Source organism: Ursus americanus, chromosome 37 (genome assembly GCF_024610735.1).
Source record: "Ursus americanus isolate L20-20 chromosome 37, mUrsAme1.1.p, whole genome shotgun sequence".
NCBI lineage: Eukaryota > Metazoa > Chordata > Mammalia > Carnivora > Ursidae > Ursus > Ursus americanus.
The window spans coordinates 11,212,896-11,229,936 of NC_142163.1; the positions used below are offsets into that span (position 1 = coordinate 11,212,896).

At 36.4% G+C, this 17,041-nt stretch overlaps 1 protein-coding gene across 8 annotated transcripts in view; it reads left to right on the forward strand.

Moving 5' to 3' along the window:
• Positions 1 to 15,535, forward strand: part of LOC123789893 (ubiquitin carboxyl-terminal hydrolase 9X-like) — a 155,263-nt gene extending 139,728 nt beyond the window's left edge. For 4 of the 8 annotated variants that reach the window (XM_087859321.1, XM_087859322.1, XM_087859324.1 and 1 more), the window contains 9 exons: positions 462 to 687; positions 1,224 to 1,353; positions 6,827 to 7,012; positions 7,416 to 7,636; positions 7,724 to 7,812; positions 11,998 to 12,154; positions 12,301 to 12,561; positions 12,952 to 13,047; positions 13,989 to 15,535. In XM_087859321.1, the coding sequence (XP_087715447.1) occupies positions 462 to 687; positions 1,224 to 1,353; positions 6,827 to 7,012; positions 7,416 to 7,636; positions 7,724 to 7,812; positions 11,998 to 12,154; positions 12,301 to 12,561; positions 12,952 to 13,047; positions 13,989 to 14,123 (1,501 nt within the window). In that variant the 3' untranslated portion in view covers positions 14,124 to 15,535. The remainder of the gene's footprint in view (positions 1 to 461; positions 688 to 1,223; positions 1,354 to 6,826; positions 7,013 to 7,415; positions 7,637 to 7,723; positions 7,813 to 11,997; positions 12,155 to 12,300; positions 12,562 to 12,951; positions 13,048 to 13,988) is intronic. The other 4 variants (XM_087859323.1, XM_087859326.1, XM_045793848.2 and 1 more) reach the window with 2 other exon arrangements.
• Positions 15,536 to 17,041: the final 1,506 nt, after the last annotated feature.

Genomic DNA, 17,041 nt, shown 5'->3' on the forward strand with positions numbered 1-17,041 from the left:
CTTAGTATGCTTTCTAGTCAAAAATTGACTCCTATTTCTACTAAATTGTATCTTTTTCTGTTTCATCATGAAAGTTTTAAGCTTTATCTAGATGGAATTTGACTTTAGTTTAAAAATATAGAAGATTTTTTTTTAAGTGTTTATGGTCTTAAACTTCTAATTGTAAAAATATGGAGGACATTATAATACTTTGATCAAACGGCTGTTTTCAGCATCTTTCACAGTAGAAGATCACTCCCATCAGGAAGTAATTTGAAAATACATTTGCATCAACCTGTACAAGTTCTCATTGAATTCATTTTGTGACTAGCAGTTCTGATGATTTACTACAATCAACCATGACCTTTAATTGTAGAGAACTTGCTTTTTTATTTGATTCATAGAAGTCTGTTGCTTCACTATAGAAATCAAAACAGAAGCACATTAATAAAAGTTGATATTCATTTATTTTTCTGTTTTAGGTATGATGCACTGTGCATTCTACTCCGTCATAGCAAAAATGTGCGTTTTTGGTTTGCTCATAATGTTCTTTTTAATGTTTCAAATCGCTTCTCTGAATATCTCCTCGAGTGTCCTAGTGCAGAAGTGAGGGGTGCATTTGCAAAACTTATAGTATTTATTGCACATTTTTCTTTGCAAGATGGGCCTTGTCCTTCATCATTTACATCTCCTGGACTTTCTGGTCAGGTAATTGAAAGCTTTTCTCTAACAATGAAATACAAGTAAATTTTGTTTGCTGCAAGATCAAATTACTAAACATATGCATCTTTTTAACACAGATGCCATATATATATATGCAAGCATGCATACATTATTGAGTTTATTAAAATTATTTCACAGCAATGAGTATGATTATTGGGTTCTTTCAGAATGTAAGGAAAATTTCTTCTTTGGTTACTAGCACTTACATAGTAAGTCTTCAGATTACATATTTTCAGGGAGGGTTTACTTTCATAATGCCTAAATTTGAATTTTTTAAGTAGCCTATTTAGCATAAAACTGTACACGTGGATTTTTTTTTTTTTTTTGCAGTTACAACCGTAACACCCACAATGAAATTTCCAGCTCTGCTTCCGTCTCTGTATAAGCAACTGTTTTTAGTAATTTCCTTCCTGATATTTCTGCCTAATGCAGTCATATATATGAACGTATCGTGATACAAACATATGTGGGAAGTATTCTTTCTCCATCTGCTTGCTAATAAAATATTTTATCCTTCACAGGCATGTGATAACTTAAGCTTGAGCGATCACTTACTAAGAGCAGTATTAAATCTCCTCAGAAGGGAAGTTTCAGAGCATGGCCGTCATTTACAGCAATATTTCAATCTGTTTGTAATGTATGCCAATTTAGGTAAGAATGTTTACTAATTCCATATAGTGTATTTCATATTTAGTAGTAAATGATAAATGTATTTTAATGCAGTGATGAGATCTGATTTCTTCTGAAATAGAAGCAGTATTCCATGTTTATGTTGTTAAAATCCATTGCAGATTTTTTGTATCACTTTTTAATGGCAGTTTTCATCCTGGTAATTTATGCGCTTCACAGGTCCTGGTAATTTATGCGCTTCATTATTTCCTCTATAGTTGTTAAGTTCAACAAGTATGTCTTGCTCACATTTTTATCTCCTAATGCTGGTTTAAAAAAACTTTCACAGGCTATAATCCCACATGATATGAATCAGAATTCCTAGGGGTAGGAAAAACTATTTTCTGAAGGATCCCAGGTGGTTGTATTTGTCAGGTTTAGGAATAACTTCCTGTGGGGCTCCTGGGTGACTCAGTTGGTTGAGCATCTGCCTTTGGCTCAGGTTGTGATCTCGGGGTCATAAGATCAAGCTCCTCTTCGGGCTCCCTGCTCAGCAGGGAGTCTGCTTTTTCCTGTCCTTCCCCCCTCTCATGCTTTTTCTCTCCCTCACTCTCTCTCAAATAAATAAAATAAAATCCTTTAAAAACATTTTTTTGAAAAAGAATCACTTTCTAAAGATGTTGCCCTGTGCCTGCCTATGTTTTTGTTAAATTGAAGTCAGTGAAAATGTACATAAGTTACTAAATTCTTTTGAAATCAGTATCAGTAACTATTTTCAAATACGCTTTTCTTATGTTAATTTCTTCTTAGTTTTTTTTGTCATGCCCACCGCAACTAGAGCATAAAATTCTTGTGATCAGGGCTTTTTGCACAGTACCACTTAGTCACTGTTTTCTGAATGCATGGATAGTTGAGAATATACTTAAGAAATTTTCTAAAATGTTTAGTATTCTTTTAGATTATTGTAAAGAGTTTTGAAAGAGTAAATTTTGTTACGTTTACATTACAAAATTTAAACCTCAGTGATTCAGGTGTTGATGCAACAGTAGCTCAGAATTACTAATTTTAAGGTATGGTTTAGGTAAAAATTTTGCAATATTAACATATATTTGAGTAGAATTTTGTGAGGAATTAGTTCAGATGTCATTTTATTTATTTATTTATTTGTTTGTTTGTTTGTTTGTTTATTTGTTTATTTATTTATTTATTTTTAAGGATTTTATTTGAGTGAGAGCAAGAGTATGAGGTTGGAGGGGTGGTAGAAGGGGAGGGACAGGAAAAAGCAGACTCCCCGCTAAGCAAGGAGCCCAATGTGGGGCTTGATCCCAGGACCCTTGGATCATGACCTGAGCTGAAGGCAGACACTTCACCAACTGAGCCACCCAGGAGCCCCATAGGAAGTGATTCCTAAACCTGACAAATACAACCACCTGGGATCCTTCAGAAAATAGTTTTTCCTATCCTTAGGAGCCACCCAGGCCCACCCCAGAAGTCATTTTAATTACAGATATTTTGTATCCAAGATGATACTGTTTATCTAAATGTTCCTCTTTGTAAAGTAAAAGTACGAACTTGATCAACTAATCGATTAGTCACTGCTGATTACTTAATAGAAAATTTTACTTTTGTTCTCTTTTCTCCCATTGTCTCTGTAGTGTGTTATCCTTTCCCTTATGTATCTCTCATTGAGATTCTGGGAATCTTATAGTTAAGCAGGTATCACACAAACAAGCACACATTTTTTGTTGTTCTTGTTTTTCTGGTGCAAAAGGGTATTTTCATTAATAGCACAGGGACAGGACATGTGGGCAGAAAGAGCTGCCAAGATTTGGGGGGGTTTTATCCTTACTTATATTCATATTTTTAATGTAAAACTTTAAGCATTCAACAGAAATGATTTTGTAGGTTTTGTTTTTTGGGGTTTTGTTTGCTTGTTTGTTTTAAGAGTGCAAGTGAAAGCAGGAGTGGTTGTTGGGAGAGGGGCAAAAGGAGAGGAAGACAGAATCTTAGGCCAGCTTCACTGCAGAATCTGACAGGGGCTTGATCCCATGACCCTGAGATCACAGCCTGAGTGGAAATCAAGAGTCAGATGCTTAACCAATAGAGCCACTCAAGCACACCTGTAATTTTAATTTTAGATATTGTTTATTCACAAATCATTTATTTTGGTCCACAGAATTTAGTAGTAATTTATATTTCCATAAGTAATTATACATTGATAAATCTTAATATTAAATTCCTAAGGCCTTATTTTACGTTTCAAAATTTTTTGGATTTTAGAAAGGTGAAACACTGCATTTGCCATACATTTCTTGACCTTCTCAGTAAGGTCTGCAGCAGCACCCCATAATCAAACTTGAATATTTCAGTAATGAATATTCATTCTGTGACAGTGGCTGGGAGAACAGAACAGTTAAAGCCAGACAGGCTTCACCAAAAAATGTGTCATAACACCAGCATTATTTTTTATTTCATAGATTTTATTTATTCATTTGCCAGAGAGAGATCACAAAGAGGGGATAAACAGGCTCCCCACTGAGCAGGGAGCCAGATGTGGGACTCAGTCCCCAGACTCTGAGATCATAACCTGAGCCAAAGGAAGACGCTTCATAACCCGCTGAACCACACAGGCGTCCCAACAGTAGCATTTTTTTTTTCCAAAAAAAACTAGGTTTTTCAAAATTTTAGATTTCACATAAAACATTGTGAACCTGTCTTTATTGGTCCTGGGAATATAGCAATGCATAAGGAATTTTAATAGGATATAAAATACTGTGATACAAAGGAATATACAGATGCTATGACATACATCCAAGGCCTACCTGAACTACACTAGAGAGTAAGAAAGGGTTTTGCTGGAGAAAGTAATATGGGAATTTGTTGGTAAACAGAGTGAATGGTTTATTGGACAGTGTGAAAGTTACTCAGTATGACTTGAATTAGTAAAAGATACAATGTAGGAGAAGGAATTAGCAAGATGCTCTAACACATGGTGTTTTGACAAGTCTTGTGAGAAAAAGTTTATAGTTTATCATGAGGGCATTGAGAACCATTATAGCATAGCAGTAGTCCCCACATCTCCATGGTTTCAGTCTGTGGTTTCAGTTATGCGCACCATCTGCCCGTGGTCGAGAAACATATGATCCTCCCCTTGAGATACTGTCAGAAGGTCAGTGATAGCCTAACATTACATTACATCATTCACACAGGCATTTTATCATCTCACATCATCACAAGAAGAATGGTGAGTAGAGTACAGTAAGGTATTTTGAGAGAAAGATCACATCCTTATAACTCAATACAGTGTGTTAATAATTGTTCTATTTTATTATTGTTGTTAATCCCTTATCATGTCTAATTTATAATGTATGTGAGTATAGGTTAAAAAACATAGTATATATGGGGTTCAGTACTAAGTGTTGGAGGTCTTGGAACATATTCCTGGGGGATAGGGAGGCCTATTTATTAAGGTTTGCCATAAAGATTACACTGACTACTGGCTCATTCAGTAGTATAAAGCATGCGACTCTTGATCTCAGGTTCACGGTCCATCTGGGTGTAGAGATTACTTAATAAAAAATTTTTCTTTAAAGAAAAAGACCAAGATATGACTTGAGGAAGTAAGAGAGTAGTGGTTTGGGGTGCCTGGGTGGTGCAGTCGTTAAGCGTCTGCCTTCGGCTCAGGGCGTGATCCCGGCGTTCTGGGATCGAGCCCCACATCAGGCTCCTCTGCTAGGAGCCTGCTTCTTCCTCTCCCACTCCCCCTGCCTGTGTTCCCTCTCTCACTGGCTGTCTCTGTCAAATAAAATAATAAAATCATTAAAAAAAAAGAGAGAGAGTAGTGGTGCCATTTACTGAGACGAAACCTAGGAAGAGCAACCCATTTGGGAAGATTGAAAGTATGTTTCACTCTTAAATGAAGAAGTTCAGTAAACATGAGATGTATATATCCAAATTTCATATATCTCAATGAATATTTCTATCACTATAGATTTAATCACAAGGAAAGTAAGTAGTGTGATGAGAATGAGAACATTGAAGAAAAACCAGCTTCATAACTAGAAAGAAGAATTCACAACTAAGATTAAGAAATAGCAAGAAAAGAGGGGTGCCTGGGTGGCTCAGTCATTAAGCATCTGCCTTCAGCTCAGGTCATGATCACAGGGTTCTGGGATCGAGCCCCACATCGGGCTCCCTGCTCACCAGGAGGCCTGCTTCTTCCTCTCCCACTCCACCTGCTTGTGTTCCCTCTCTTGCGCTCTCTCTCTCTCTCTGTCAAATAAATAAAATCTTAGGGAGGGAGGAAGGGAAAGGGAGGTAGAAAGAAAATAAGAGGGAATCCAAGGTTGAAGAGTTTTGAGAAGTAGGAAGTAAAGTTTGAGAACTGTTCTTACCTTCAAACCAAGAAGGTTGGGGCAGGCACTAAACGGTCATGAGATTTGGAAAAATAAGAAAAGCAGCAAATTTAGACCTCCCCCCCCCTCAATTTTTTCTTTCTTTTTTTGCTTGGGAAGGGAAAAGAGAATGACAGTTTACAAAAGACGTTTTATTTATAATTAATTTAGTTTGTCTTTATTACCATACTTTATTTTTTTTATTAATTTTTTTAGGGGCGCCTGGGTGGCTCAGTCGGTTAAGCATCTTCCTTCGGCTCAGGTCATGATCCGAGGGTCCTTGGATCCAGCCCAACATTGGGCTCCTTGATCAGTGGAGCAAGCTGAGCTTCTCCCACTCCCCATGGTGTGCACATGCACTCTTTCTCTGTCAAATAAATAAATAAAATCTTTAAAAATAATGATTTTTATTTATTCATTTGAGAGTGAGCACATGAGTGGGGTTGGGGAGCGGCAGAGGGGGAAGGAGAGAAAGAAGCAGAGTCCCCACAGAGCAGGGAGCCCCACAAGGGGCTCAATCCCAAAACCCCCCCAGAATCATGACCTGAGCCAAAGGCAGATGTGTAACTAACTAAGCCACCCAGGTGTCCGTACCTTACTTTATATTGATGAGAGGCTCCATCTAGGCCACTCTATGTCTCTAGATCCTAAACAGTATACTTCCTTAGAGCTCAGTGTTATAGGAATGACACAATCAAAATTTCAGTTAGAATAATTAAACTTGATGTATTTTTTGTTCTGTCTGTGTTTCTGTAGTTTTTTTTTTTTTAACATTTCTGACTTTCTTTTTTTTAAGATTTATTTATTTGACAGAGAGACAGCCAGCGAGAGAGGGAACACAAGCAGGGGGAGTGAGAGAAGAAGAAGCAGGCTCCTAGCGGTGGAGCCTGATGTGGGGCTCGATCCCACAATGCCGGGATCACACCCTGAGCTGAAAGCAGATGCTTAACGACTGAACCACCCAGGCACCCCAGTATTTCTATAGTTTAAACAGCGAAGATGAACTTTCATAAAACTATAGGCAGCTATATTAGATAATTACTTTTTATTAATGCAACACTTGCCATTCTAATTGTTTTTGTTTATTTCTCTGACATATATTCTTCTCTCCTTTTTGATAGGTGTGGCAGAAAAAACACAGCTTTTGAAATTGAGTGTACCTGCTACATTCATGCTAGTGTCTCTAGATGAAGGACCAGGTCCTCCAATCAAATATCAGTATGCTGAATTGGGCAAATTATACTCAGTAGTGTCTCAGCTAATCCGCTGTTGCAATGTCTCATCAAGAATGCAGTCTTCAATCAATGGTAAAGTAGACTGTTTTATTCTGTATCATAACTTAACAATAATGGTAGACGTCTGTATTACTTAATTAAATGTCTGAATATCTATAAAAATGAACTAAGTCTGAAGGCTCATGCTTTTGTTATTTTTTTTAAATCATGAGGCTTTTTCATGTTTCCAAAAAGAATTTTTAAAAATTTACTACCTACTGTGATAAATCCCTTACTTATGAAATGGTTGGCATAAGAATTTTAATTTTAATTTTTTTGTCTTCAGTGTCAGTGTTTGGGTTATCTTAGAATATATCTGATTATTTTAATGAACGTGGGAAAGTTAATTTACAGTCCGTTTTTGAAGTAAAAAATTCAGTATTATTATTTTGTATAGAAGTTTATTGGCTTTTCATTGATGACAAATCTATTCTAGGTAATCCCCCTCTTCCCAATCCTTTTGGTGATCCTAATTTATCACAACCTATAATGCCAATTCAGCAGAATGTGGCAGACATTTTGTTTGTGAGAACAAGTTATGTGAAGAAAATTATTGAAGACTGCAGTAACTCAGAGGAAACCATCAAATTACTTCGTTTTTGCTGCTGGGAGAATCCTCAGTTCTCATCTACTGTCCTCAGTGAACTTCTCTGGCAGGTTAATGGAAAATAAACATTCATATGTCCATAATTTGATTCATGATTCCTTTAAATTAGTAATTCAACTATGTTTTACTTGTCCTAGGTTGCATATTCATACACCTATGAACTTCGGCCATATTTGGATTTACTTTTGCAGATCTTACTTATCGAAGATTCTTGGCAGACTCACAGGTGGTTACAGACTTTTTGCTATCAGAATAATCACATTTCTTTAGGTTCTAAAAATAATAATTGAAACCACTAGCTGTCAAATACATTTTTAATTCTTGAAGCTGGTTATTGTTTTATCTTAGAAATAATAAGAAGAAATTAGGAGTACCTGGCTAGCTCAGTTGATAGAACATATGACTGTTAATGTCAAGATTGTGAGTTTGGGCCCTAATTTGAGTGTAGAGGTTACTTAAAACTAAATTCGCCATTAAAAAGAAAGAAATAATGAAAATTAAAATGAAGGGGCACATGGGTGGCCCAGTGTGTTAAGGTTCTGCCTTCCTCTCAGGTCATGCTCAGCAGGGAGTCTGCTTCTCCCTCTACCTCTGCCTGCCCCATGCTTGTGCTCTCTCGCTCCTCTCTCTCTCTCAAATAAATAAAATCTTCAAAAAAATTAAAATGAAATGACTCATCTACTACAATTTTGTTTCATTTTTAATTTTTCCATCTAAAGTTCTAGTTTCGCTCTTAATATTACTTTTTTTCTTCTCCTAAATATTTTTCACTTTTTCCTTTCCTTTTTTTTTTTTTAAGAAAACTAGCATAGTCTTTTGATACGTATTTAAGTTCCATGAATATATTTTAGGATTGTATTATATTTGGATTTTTTATTTGTGGTTTTTTTTTGTGGTTTTTTTTTTTTCATTTTAAAGATTTATTTGTCTTAGTGAGTGCTAGGGCAGGGGGAAATGGAGTTGAGGGCACTAGTCTGGGGCAGAGAAATCTTAACCAGATTCTGCTCTCAGGCAAGAGCTCCAAACAAGGGCTCCATCTCACAATCCTGAGATCACAACCTGAGCCAAAACCAAAAGTTGGACATTTAACTGACTGCGCCACTGATCAGGGTGACCCATACTTGTTTTTTAATTAGTTATACTACGGAACATTTAGTTTCTAAAAGTAATCGTAGTCTGTTTGGGGTTTTTATAAGTATATGAAGAGTCAAAAGTGATAACATGTTTTTTTTATTTATGTGAGAGAGAGAACCCAGGGCAATGAGGGAAAAGATGGCTCCCCACTGATCTGGGAACTCCACGAGGGGCTCCATCCCAGGACCCTGGGATCATGACCTGAGCTGAAGGCAGATACTTAAATGACTGAGCTACCCAGGTGCCCCAAAAGGGATAATTACTTACTTTAAGGCTTTCTCCCCTAATTCCTCTATATGTTCTTTGCCATAAAATTCAGCCCACAGGTGATTTTTTTTTTTTTTTTTTAAGTAGTTGCTACACCCAGTTAGAGCCCAGTGCTAGGGTGGAACTCACCACTCTAAGCTCAAGACCTCAGCTGAGATCAACAGACACTTAACCATCTGAGCCACCCAGGAGCCCCTAGGTGATGATTTAGAATTAGTTACCCAATATCCCTTACTTTTCTTCCTACAAGCATTATTTTATAGTAGTTTATTTTAAAGGAAACAAATATAAGCATATTGTCACCCATTAGTCATAATCCAAAGAAAAAGATGAAAATAACCCTACTTTTTTTTTTCTTAAGATTTTACTTATTAATTTGACAGAGAGAGTACAAGCAGGGGAAGGGAGAAGGGGAGAAACAGGTTCCCTGCCGAGCAGGAAGCCCTGTCGGAACTGGATCCCAGGACCCTGGGATCATGACCTGAAGGCAGATGCTTAATCAGCTTAACTGCCCAGGCACTCTACATTATTTTATAAATTTGTAGTGTTTAATGATTACAGTCTTGAATTTCAGGGGGACTAGAAATACTAGACTTTCTGAATTAAATGTTTTTAAGTCATCACCTCATTAACCATCACAGATTTCAAACAAATCAGTTAATGTCAAAATAGCATTAACTAAAACCAGTCACTTTGAGACAAGAGTACTACAAGTTCCAGTCTACACTCATTCATTACTCAGTAACTGTTTTAGTATTGAGAGAATTTGATATTTTTTCTTAATTTGAATTCTACTTAGTTAACATACAGTGCAATATTGGTTTTAGGAGTACATTTCAGTGATTGATCACTTACATACAACACCCAGTGCTCATCCCAACAGGTGCCCTCCTTAATGTCCGTCATCTATCTGGCCCATCCCCCACCCTCCTTCCTCAGACTACCCTGTTTGTTCTCTGTGGTTAAGTCTCATGGTTTCTTTCTCTCCGTTTTTTTCTTTTTTCCGCCCTTCCCACATGTTCATCTGTTTTGTTTCTTAAATTCCACGTTAGAGTGAGATTATAATGAACATTTAGTTTATTCAATTTACATTACAAAGTATCTGGTATGTGCCAGACAAGTTATAGGCAACAGGACAGGCAAAGACAATATACACGATATATACAATGCTATATAAAAAGCAGTTGAGGGGCGCCTGGGTGGCTCAGTCGTTAAGCGTCTGCCTTCGGCTCGGGGCGTGATCCCGGCGTTATGGGATCAAGCCCCACATCGGGCTCCTCTGCTGGGAGCCTGCTTCTTCCTCTCTCACTCCCCCTGCTTGTGGTCCCTCCCTCTCTGGATGTCTCTCTCTCTGTCAAATAAATAAAACCTTTAAAAAAAAAAAAAGCAGTTGAAGTAATGGTTATGTGGCAAAAACACTGACTTCATTACCACTTAAAACTGAAGAATAAAGTATATACTACAATATTATAGTATTCCAAGATAAACAAGACTTGGATTATGAATGTGTATACTATAAAACAAAAGCATGAAACAGGTGTCTGCCTGGCTCAGTCGAGAGCATGTAACTCTTGATCTTGGGGTCAGGAGTTTGAGTCCCACATTGTGGGTAGAGGCTACCAAATAAATAAAAACACACAAAACCAAAAAATCTGGTTTTGATTTGGAATATAACGATGTTCTAGTAAGTAAAGTAAATGGTGAAAAAGAGACTTTCTCTACACACTATCTCGGTCCTCCTAGAAAAGAAAGAAGGCATGTTTTGCCCACAGTTAATTTTAAATTGGCTTTTGAGAAAAATAAGAAATAATTGGCTGTATAAAACATTATGCTGAGATTTGGTTAGAACTGCAGTGCAATCTGATTATTAGCAAATCAGCCAAGTTGTACTTTTGCCAGTAAAAATTGCTCTATCTACCATATGTGTATTCTAATGATTAGAATTCAAGTTCATTTTATACTGTCAAATTACATCACTTACATACTCACTAGACTGTACTCTTTTTTTTTTTTTTTAAGATTTTATTTATTTATTTGACAGAGACAGCCAGCGAGAGAGGGAACACAAGCAGGGGGAGTGGGAGAGGAAGAAGCAGGCTCCCAGCGGAGGAGCCTGATGTGGGGCCCGATCCCATAACGCCGGGACCACGCCCTGAGCCGAAGGCAGACGCTTAACGACTGAGCCACCCAGGCGCCCCTAGACTGCAGTCTTTAAAAAAAGAGATGCGGAGGGTGCCTGGGTGGCTCAGTCGGTTAATCATCCAACTTTTGGTTTTTGCTAAATTATGATCTCAGGGTTGTAGGATTAGCGTCCTGTCAGGCTCTGAGCCCAGCGGGGAGTCTGTTTGAGATTCTGTCTTTATCTCTCCCTCTGCACTCCTGTCTCCTGCACGTGTGTACGCACACTCTCCCTTCTTTCTCTAAAATAAATCTTTTTAAAAGAATGATCTGACTCAAAGTAATTTGATCAAACTCAAATTATTCTCAACTGAAACAGTCTTGCAGACATAGATGTAGTTAATTTTAATCTTTAATTCACTATTAGTAATGCATTTAAATTATAGTTAACAATAATTTTGGATTAATAATTTGAGTAAGACTTCAGACTCTTCAGGGGCGCCTGGGTGGCTCAGTTGTTGGGCATCTGCCTTTGGCTCAGGGTCCCTGCTCAGAGGGCAACCTGCTTCTCCCTCTGCCCTGCCTGCTGCTTCTCCTCTTTGTGCTCTCTGTCAAATGTCAAATGAATAAATAAAATCTTAAAAAAAAAAAAAAAAAGACTTCAGATTCTTCAGACAGACTTTAGCCATCTCTCTAACTTGCTAGTTCTATGACATCAGGCAAACTGAATTCTGTACTTGTCTTTTCACCTATTAAATGGGTTTATAATACTTAGGTAATTAACTGTAGGGTTAAATGGATTCGATGATTATATCAAAACATGTAATGAACGGCACTGAGTAGGCACAGTTTAGCTACTAGATACTATAAATTTTTATGTCTTCTTTTTTAGAATTCATAATGCACTTAAAGGAATCCCAGATGATCGAGATGGTTTGTTTGATACAATCCAGCGTTCTAAGAATCACTATCAAAAAAGAGCATACCAATGTATAAAATGTATGGTAGCACTCTTCAGCAATTGTCCTGTTGCTTACCAAATATTACAGGTGAGAATTTTCTTCTCATATCATGTGATATTCTGTATCATAATTAAGAACTGCTTTAAAAAATTGTGAAAATTTGGACTTAGAATTTAAGTTAACACTGAAAATTATTCCAAATTTTTTCATGTAGTTTTTTTCTTCTTTTGAAGGGTAATGGAGATCTTAAAAGAAAGTGGACCTGGGCAGTGGAATGGCTTGGAGATGAACTTGAAAGAAGACCGTATACTGGCAATCCTCAATATGCTTACAATAATTGGTCTCCTCCAGTGCAAAGCAATGAAACTTCAAATGGTTATTTCTTAGAGAGATCCCATAGTGCGAGGATGACTCTTGCAAAAGCTTGTGAACTCTGTCCAGAGGAGGTAAAAAAAGCCACCAAGGGGCAGCAGATAAAAATGGAAGAAAGAAAAGTAATTCTTTATATTTATAGGCCAGTGTCTATTACATAAAAAAAATTGTGTTGCTGTTTCATTGGCTTTAATGTTTTTTGTTGCTCAATTTTGTTATTAAGGAATCAAAGGAACTTACTAACTCCATTGTTAGCATTATTTTAGAGAAATTTTTGTGAAATTACCTAAAAATTTTATATGTGGGAAAATCTAATTTTTTTCTCTAATATTTTATTTGCTTTAAATGAAAAAATGTTGAAGCAGTCAGCCAATGCATTTTTAAGACTTTCTTCTCAAAGATTAAAATAAATTTAAACGTATTTTATAATTAAAACTCATAGTCAATATAATTAAAATCATTTTATAATTAACATTCATAGTCAAATTATTAATTTTTTTATTTAAAATTAGGAGCCAGATGACCAAGATGCCCCAGATGAGCATGAGTCATCTCTACCAGAAGACACCCCATTGTATCCTCATTCATCTGGATCTCATTATCAGCAGGTAAAGAAGAGTTTGATGGGTTTTTTATGTTTTTTTGTTTGTGTTTCTTTTTGTTTTTATTCAACAAGTTTTTGTACTTAAAGAGAATTTAGTTATTTTTCTTATTTGTAAATTATCGGCTGTGACTATGAAGTAATAAAGAGGTTATTTAGAATAGCTTTGCCACGATAAGAAGAAGAGTGGTTAGAGTTGAGATCATGTTACAGCATGTTTCAGTCTACCCTTACGGCATTTTTCCTGGCAGTTAGGCAGTCCTCTTGTGCTAATTACTGTAATTAATAAAAATGTGTGATATTTCACATTAACATAAAATTAATAACTGTTGAAGAAATCTTAAGACAAACATATCTTGGTTACTTTTGCCCTAATAGTCCTTTGCAGTAAAAATGTTTTACAAAATCAGTTTGCGTGATTTCAATAGTAAGTCACGGGGGGAAAATGATAACGTAAGAAATATACATAAACTTTCATTCAATATAATTTAATATGCCTCAGAATCATGTATAGGCACTTGTTAAATACATTGCTAAGTTCCAACTCCAGGATTTCTGATTCATTAGAAATGTTGGAGTGTAAGAATTTGTATTTCTAACACATTTCCAGGTGATGCTGATGCTGGTAGTCTGTGGACCACACTCAGAGGACCCATTCTCTTAACAGAGCATTTGTTCATGAACACTTAGAATACTTCCCTTGTAAAAGCAGAATCCAATTTTAACATAAAGTCACATTTTCTCAAAACAGTTCATCATATCATACTTACATTCCTTACTATATTAGAATCGATTTATAGGTAATTTTATAAGTACTACATGATTGTTTTTAAAAGATAAATCCCTAGAAGAGACATGTCTACTTTTAGAGACTTTATCCTATGATTCTTTTTATTTTAATTTTAATATATGAAAAGTTTGACATACGGCTCTCTTTCACCCTGTCAGAATAATCATGTGCATGGACAGCCATATACAGGGCCAGCAGCACAACACTTGAATAACCATCCAAAAAATGGCCAACGCGCACAAGAAAATTTTGAAGGCAATGAAGAAGTATCCTCATCTCAAATGAAGGATTAGTGAAATACCTATCATTAACTGCTTCCTTTAAGACCATGCACTCAGGCCTTACTGTCCAAACTTTTTCTGTGTCTGGCTAGTATTCAAAATGAGAAAAACTATTCAACATGGAGTGGAAAGTCTATTCACTGTCTCATTTGCAGAAATTTGCTGTCGATATATATAAGCCACCTGCAGGGGAAAGTGTATAGTGTTTTGTATTAAATGGCTGATACTAATATGTAAATGGCAAAGATGTATATAGTATATTAATGTTTGACTGTTAATTCTTAACCAAGAATTTTTTTTTGATGAAGAGTCAGAGTTCTACAAAATAATTTTCTTATTTGTGCTGCATTCTGCATCCAGTATTATCTACTTCATGTCAGTTGGATCCAATCCTTTACCAAAAATAAAATCAAAAAAGGTAATATAAAACAGCCCATTCATAACAATCACACCATTGGTTTCTTATTAATTTTTAGTTACTAGAGTCATGTAAGGCTGTTTGGTAACCTTTAAATTATATGGATGATGTGGAAATATTGGTGATACAACATTGTGTCTGAATATTTTTCATTACCTTTTTATTCTGGTTAATCAGTTTAAAGCTACAGTGATGCTGTAACATTTAGCATGGCCTCACACTAAGTTTGTGTAGCCAATGAAGACAAAATCACCTGAGTGACAGCAGTTTCCCCAAATTGACAGTTTTGCTACCCGGAGGTTTTATTTCTTACACCTAGAGTACATACAAAACAAGAGGAAAAATGTGACAAAGAGGCAGTTTCCAGTTACTCATATATTCTTTATATTTACAGTTTGACAGTTCAGTCTCTTGATGGGATAAAGAATGTGAAGGTATTGGTTGTAGGAGTTTTAAAACATTAAAAAGCATATGCAAACTTTTGCTACCCCGGAATGTGTGGAGCATAATAGACGACTGTATTTTGTGTGCTTATTTTGTTTTATGGTAGAGTTTATTAGGTGAAACTTTTACACAAGCCCACTGAAGTGGCCATCATCAGAATTCCCCACAATATTTTGAAGTACCATTGCACCTAGATGTCTGGCTGATTTTCTAATCAGTCACAATTTTACTTGAAAACACAAACTGTCCCAGTTCCTTTTCCATTCCAAATCTTTTATGTTGTAGTATTTAATTAAAACATAAGCTTCTGGTTAGTTAATATAATTCTGAAGTACTATTTTAAAATAAACATTTGTTTCGGGATTCTATAACTCATGAGTTAATACTATATTTAAAAAAGAACTGGTAACTTTTGAATGTGTGTAATATTTTGAAAACCTGTCTAAAAACCAAATATCCTGCAGACAGATACAGCCTGTCATATACTATTTAAATATTTTGCTGTTTTGTTTTATAGAAATTATTTTGCTGAATTCACAAATAGAATTTGATTTAAGAAGAATTTGTCTTGTGTGTTTTTGCTTTTTGTTACTGTTTTGTTTTTAAGCATTATACATTAAAATTATTTGTATAGCATAACTGGCATGACACTGAATTCAACATTTTAAACATTGCATCTTTGTGCTTGAAATTATTTATTCTTTGAGGTGCCTGGGTTTAGAGAAAAGAAAAACAAGTATTGGCACATTTAAAAAATCCCAAGTTAAACAGTCGTATACTTTTGTCACAATTTTGTAGTCAGTTCCTATTATTTATAGCAGTTCTGTAGAGTCACTGGGAACACTGAGTTAACGAATATTGAGCCTGTATTCCTTAGAAAATACTGGGTTAGGATTGTATAAACTTCTAGTCACATTTTCATGTACCAATCAGTACATAACTTTATTTTATTGTGCTTCTGTTTAAAGAGTCTTCATTTATTACATTTTGCTGATTAACATTGAACTCAATGCCAACACCGCTTTTTTTTTTTTTTTTTTTTTTAAGTCCCGATGCTGGGCTTGAACTCATGACTCTGAGATCAAGACCTGAACTGAAACCAAGAGTCGGATGCCTAACTAACTGAATCACCCAGGTGCCCTACCCCTGTAATTCATTCTTAAACTATCCTTATCTATAATGTAATTTCTCTTTAAGTCATTGCACATAGCCTTCTTGTGCTTAAGAACACGAGTGGGGTGCCTGGGTAGCTCAGTCACTAAGCATCTGCCTTTGGCTCAGGACATGATCCCAGAGTCCTGGGATCGAGCCCTGCATCAGGCTCCTTGGTCCACTGGGAGCCTGCTTCTCCCTCTCCCACTCCCCCTGCTTGTGTTTCCTCTCTCGCTATGTCTCTCTGTCAAATAAATAAATAAAATCTTTAAAAAAATTTTTTTTTAAAAGAACAGTAGGCAGCGCTTAAGCACTTTGCTTGGGGACATTTTTTTAAATAATGAAATTGCCACCAAAAAGCAGAAAAAAAAGAATAGACTGTGACACTCAGTAGACCCCAGAGTCTATAGTTGAGAGCTAAAATACAAAGGCAAATTTTCAACCTTGTTCAGCCATATCTGGGAGCATTCATATCAGGCACCTAAAAATTTTTACTGTTCTATGCCTCCCAGTGAATGACCACACAGCTGTTGATTTTGAGGTTATAAAAAAGTTTTACTGGGGCACCTAGGTGGCTCAGTCAGTTAAGGGTCCGACTTACGATCTCACAGTTGTGGGGTTAAGTGCTGCATTGGGCTCCAAACTCAGCAGGAGTCTGCTAAATCCCTCTCCCTCTGCACCTCCTCCTGCTTGCATGTGCACTCTGTAAAGTAAATAAGTAAACCTTTTAAAAAGCAAAAGGATGGGGCGCCTGGGTGGCTTGGTCATTAAGCGTCTGCCTTCAGCTCAGGGCGTGATCCCGGCATTATGGGATCGAGTCCTACATTGGGCTCCTCCGCTGGGAGCCTGCTTCTTCCTCTCCCACTCCCCCTGCTTGTGTTCCCTCTCTCACTGGCTGTCTCTCTCTCTGTCAAAT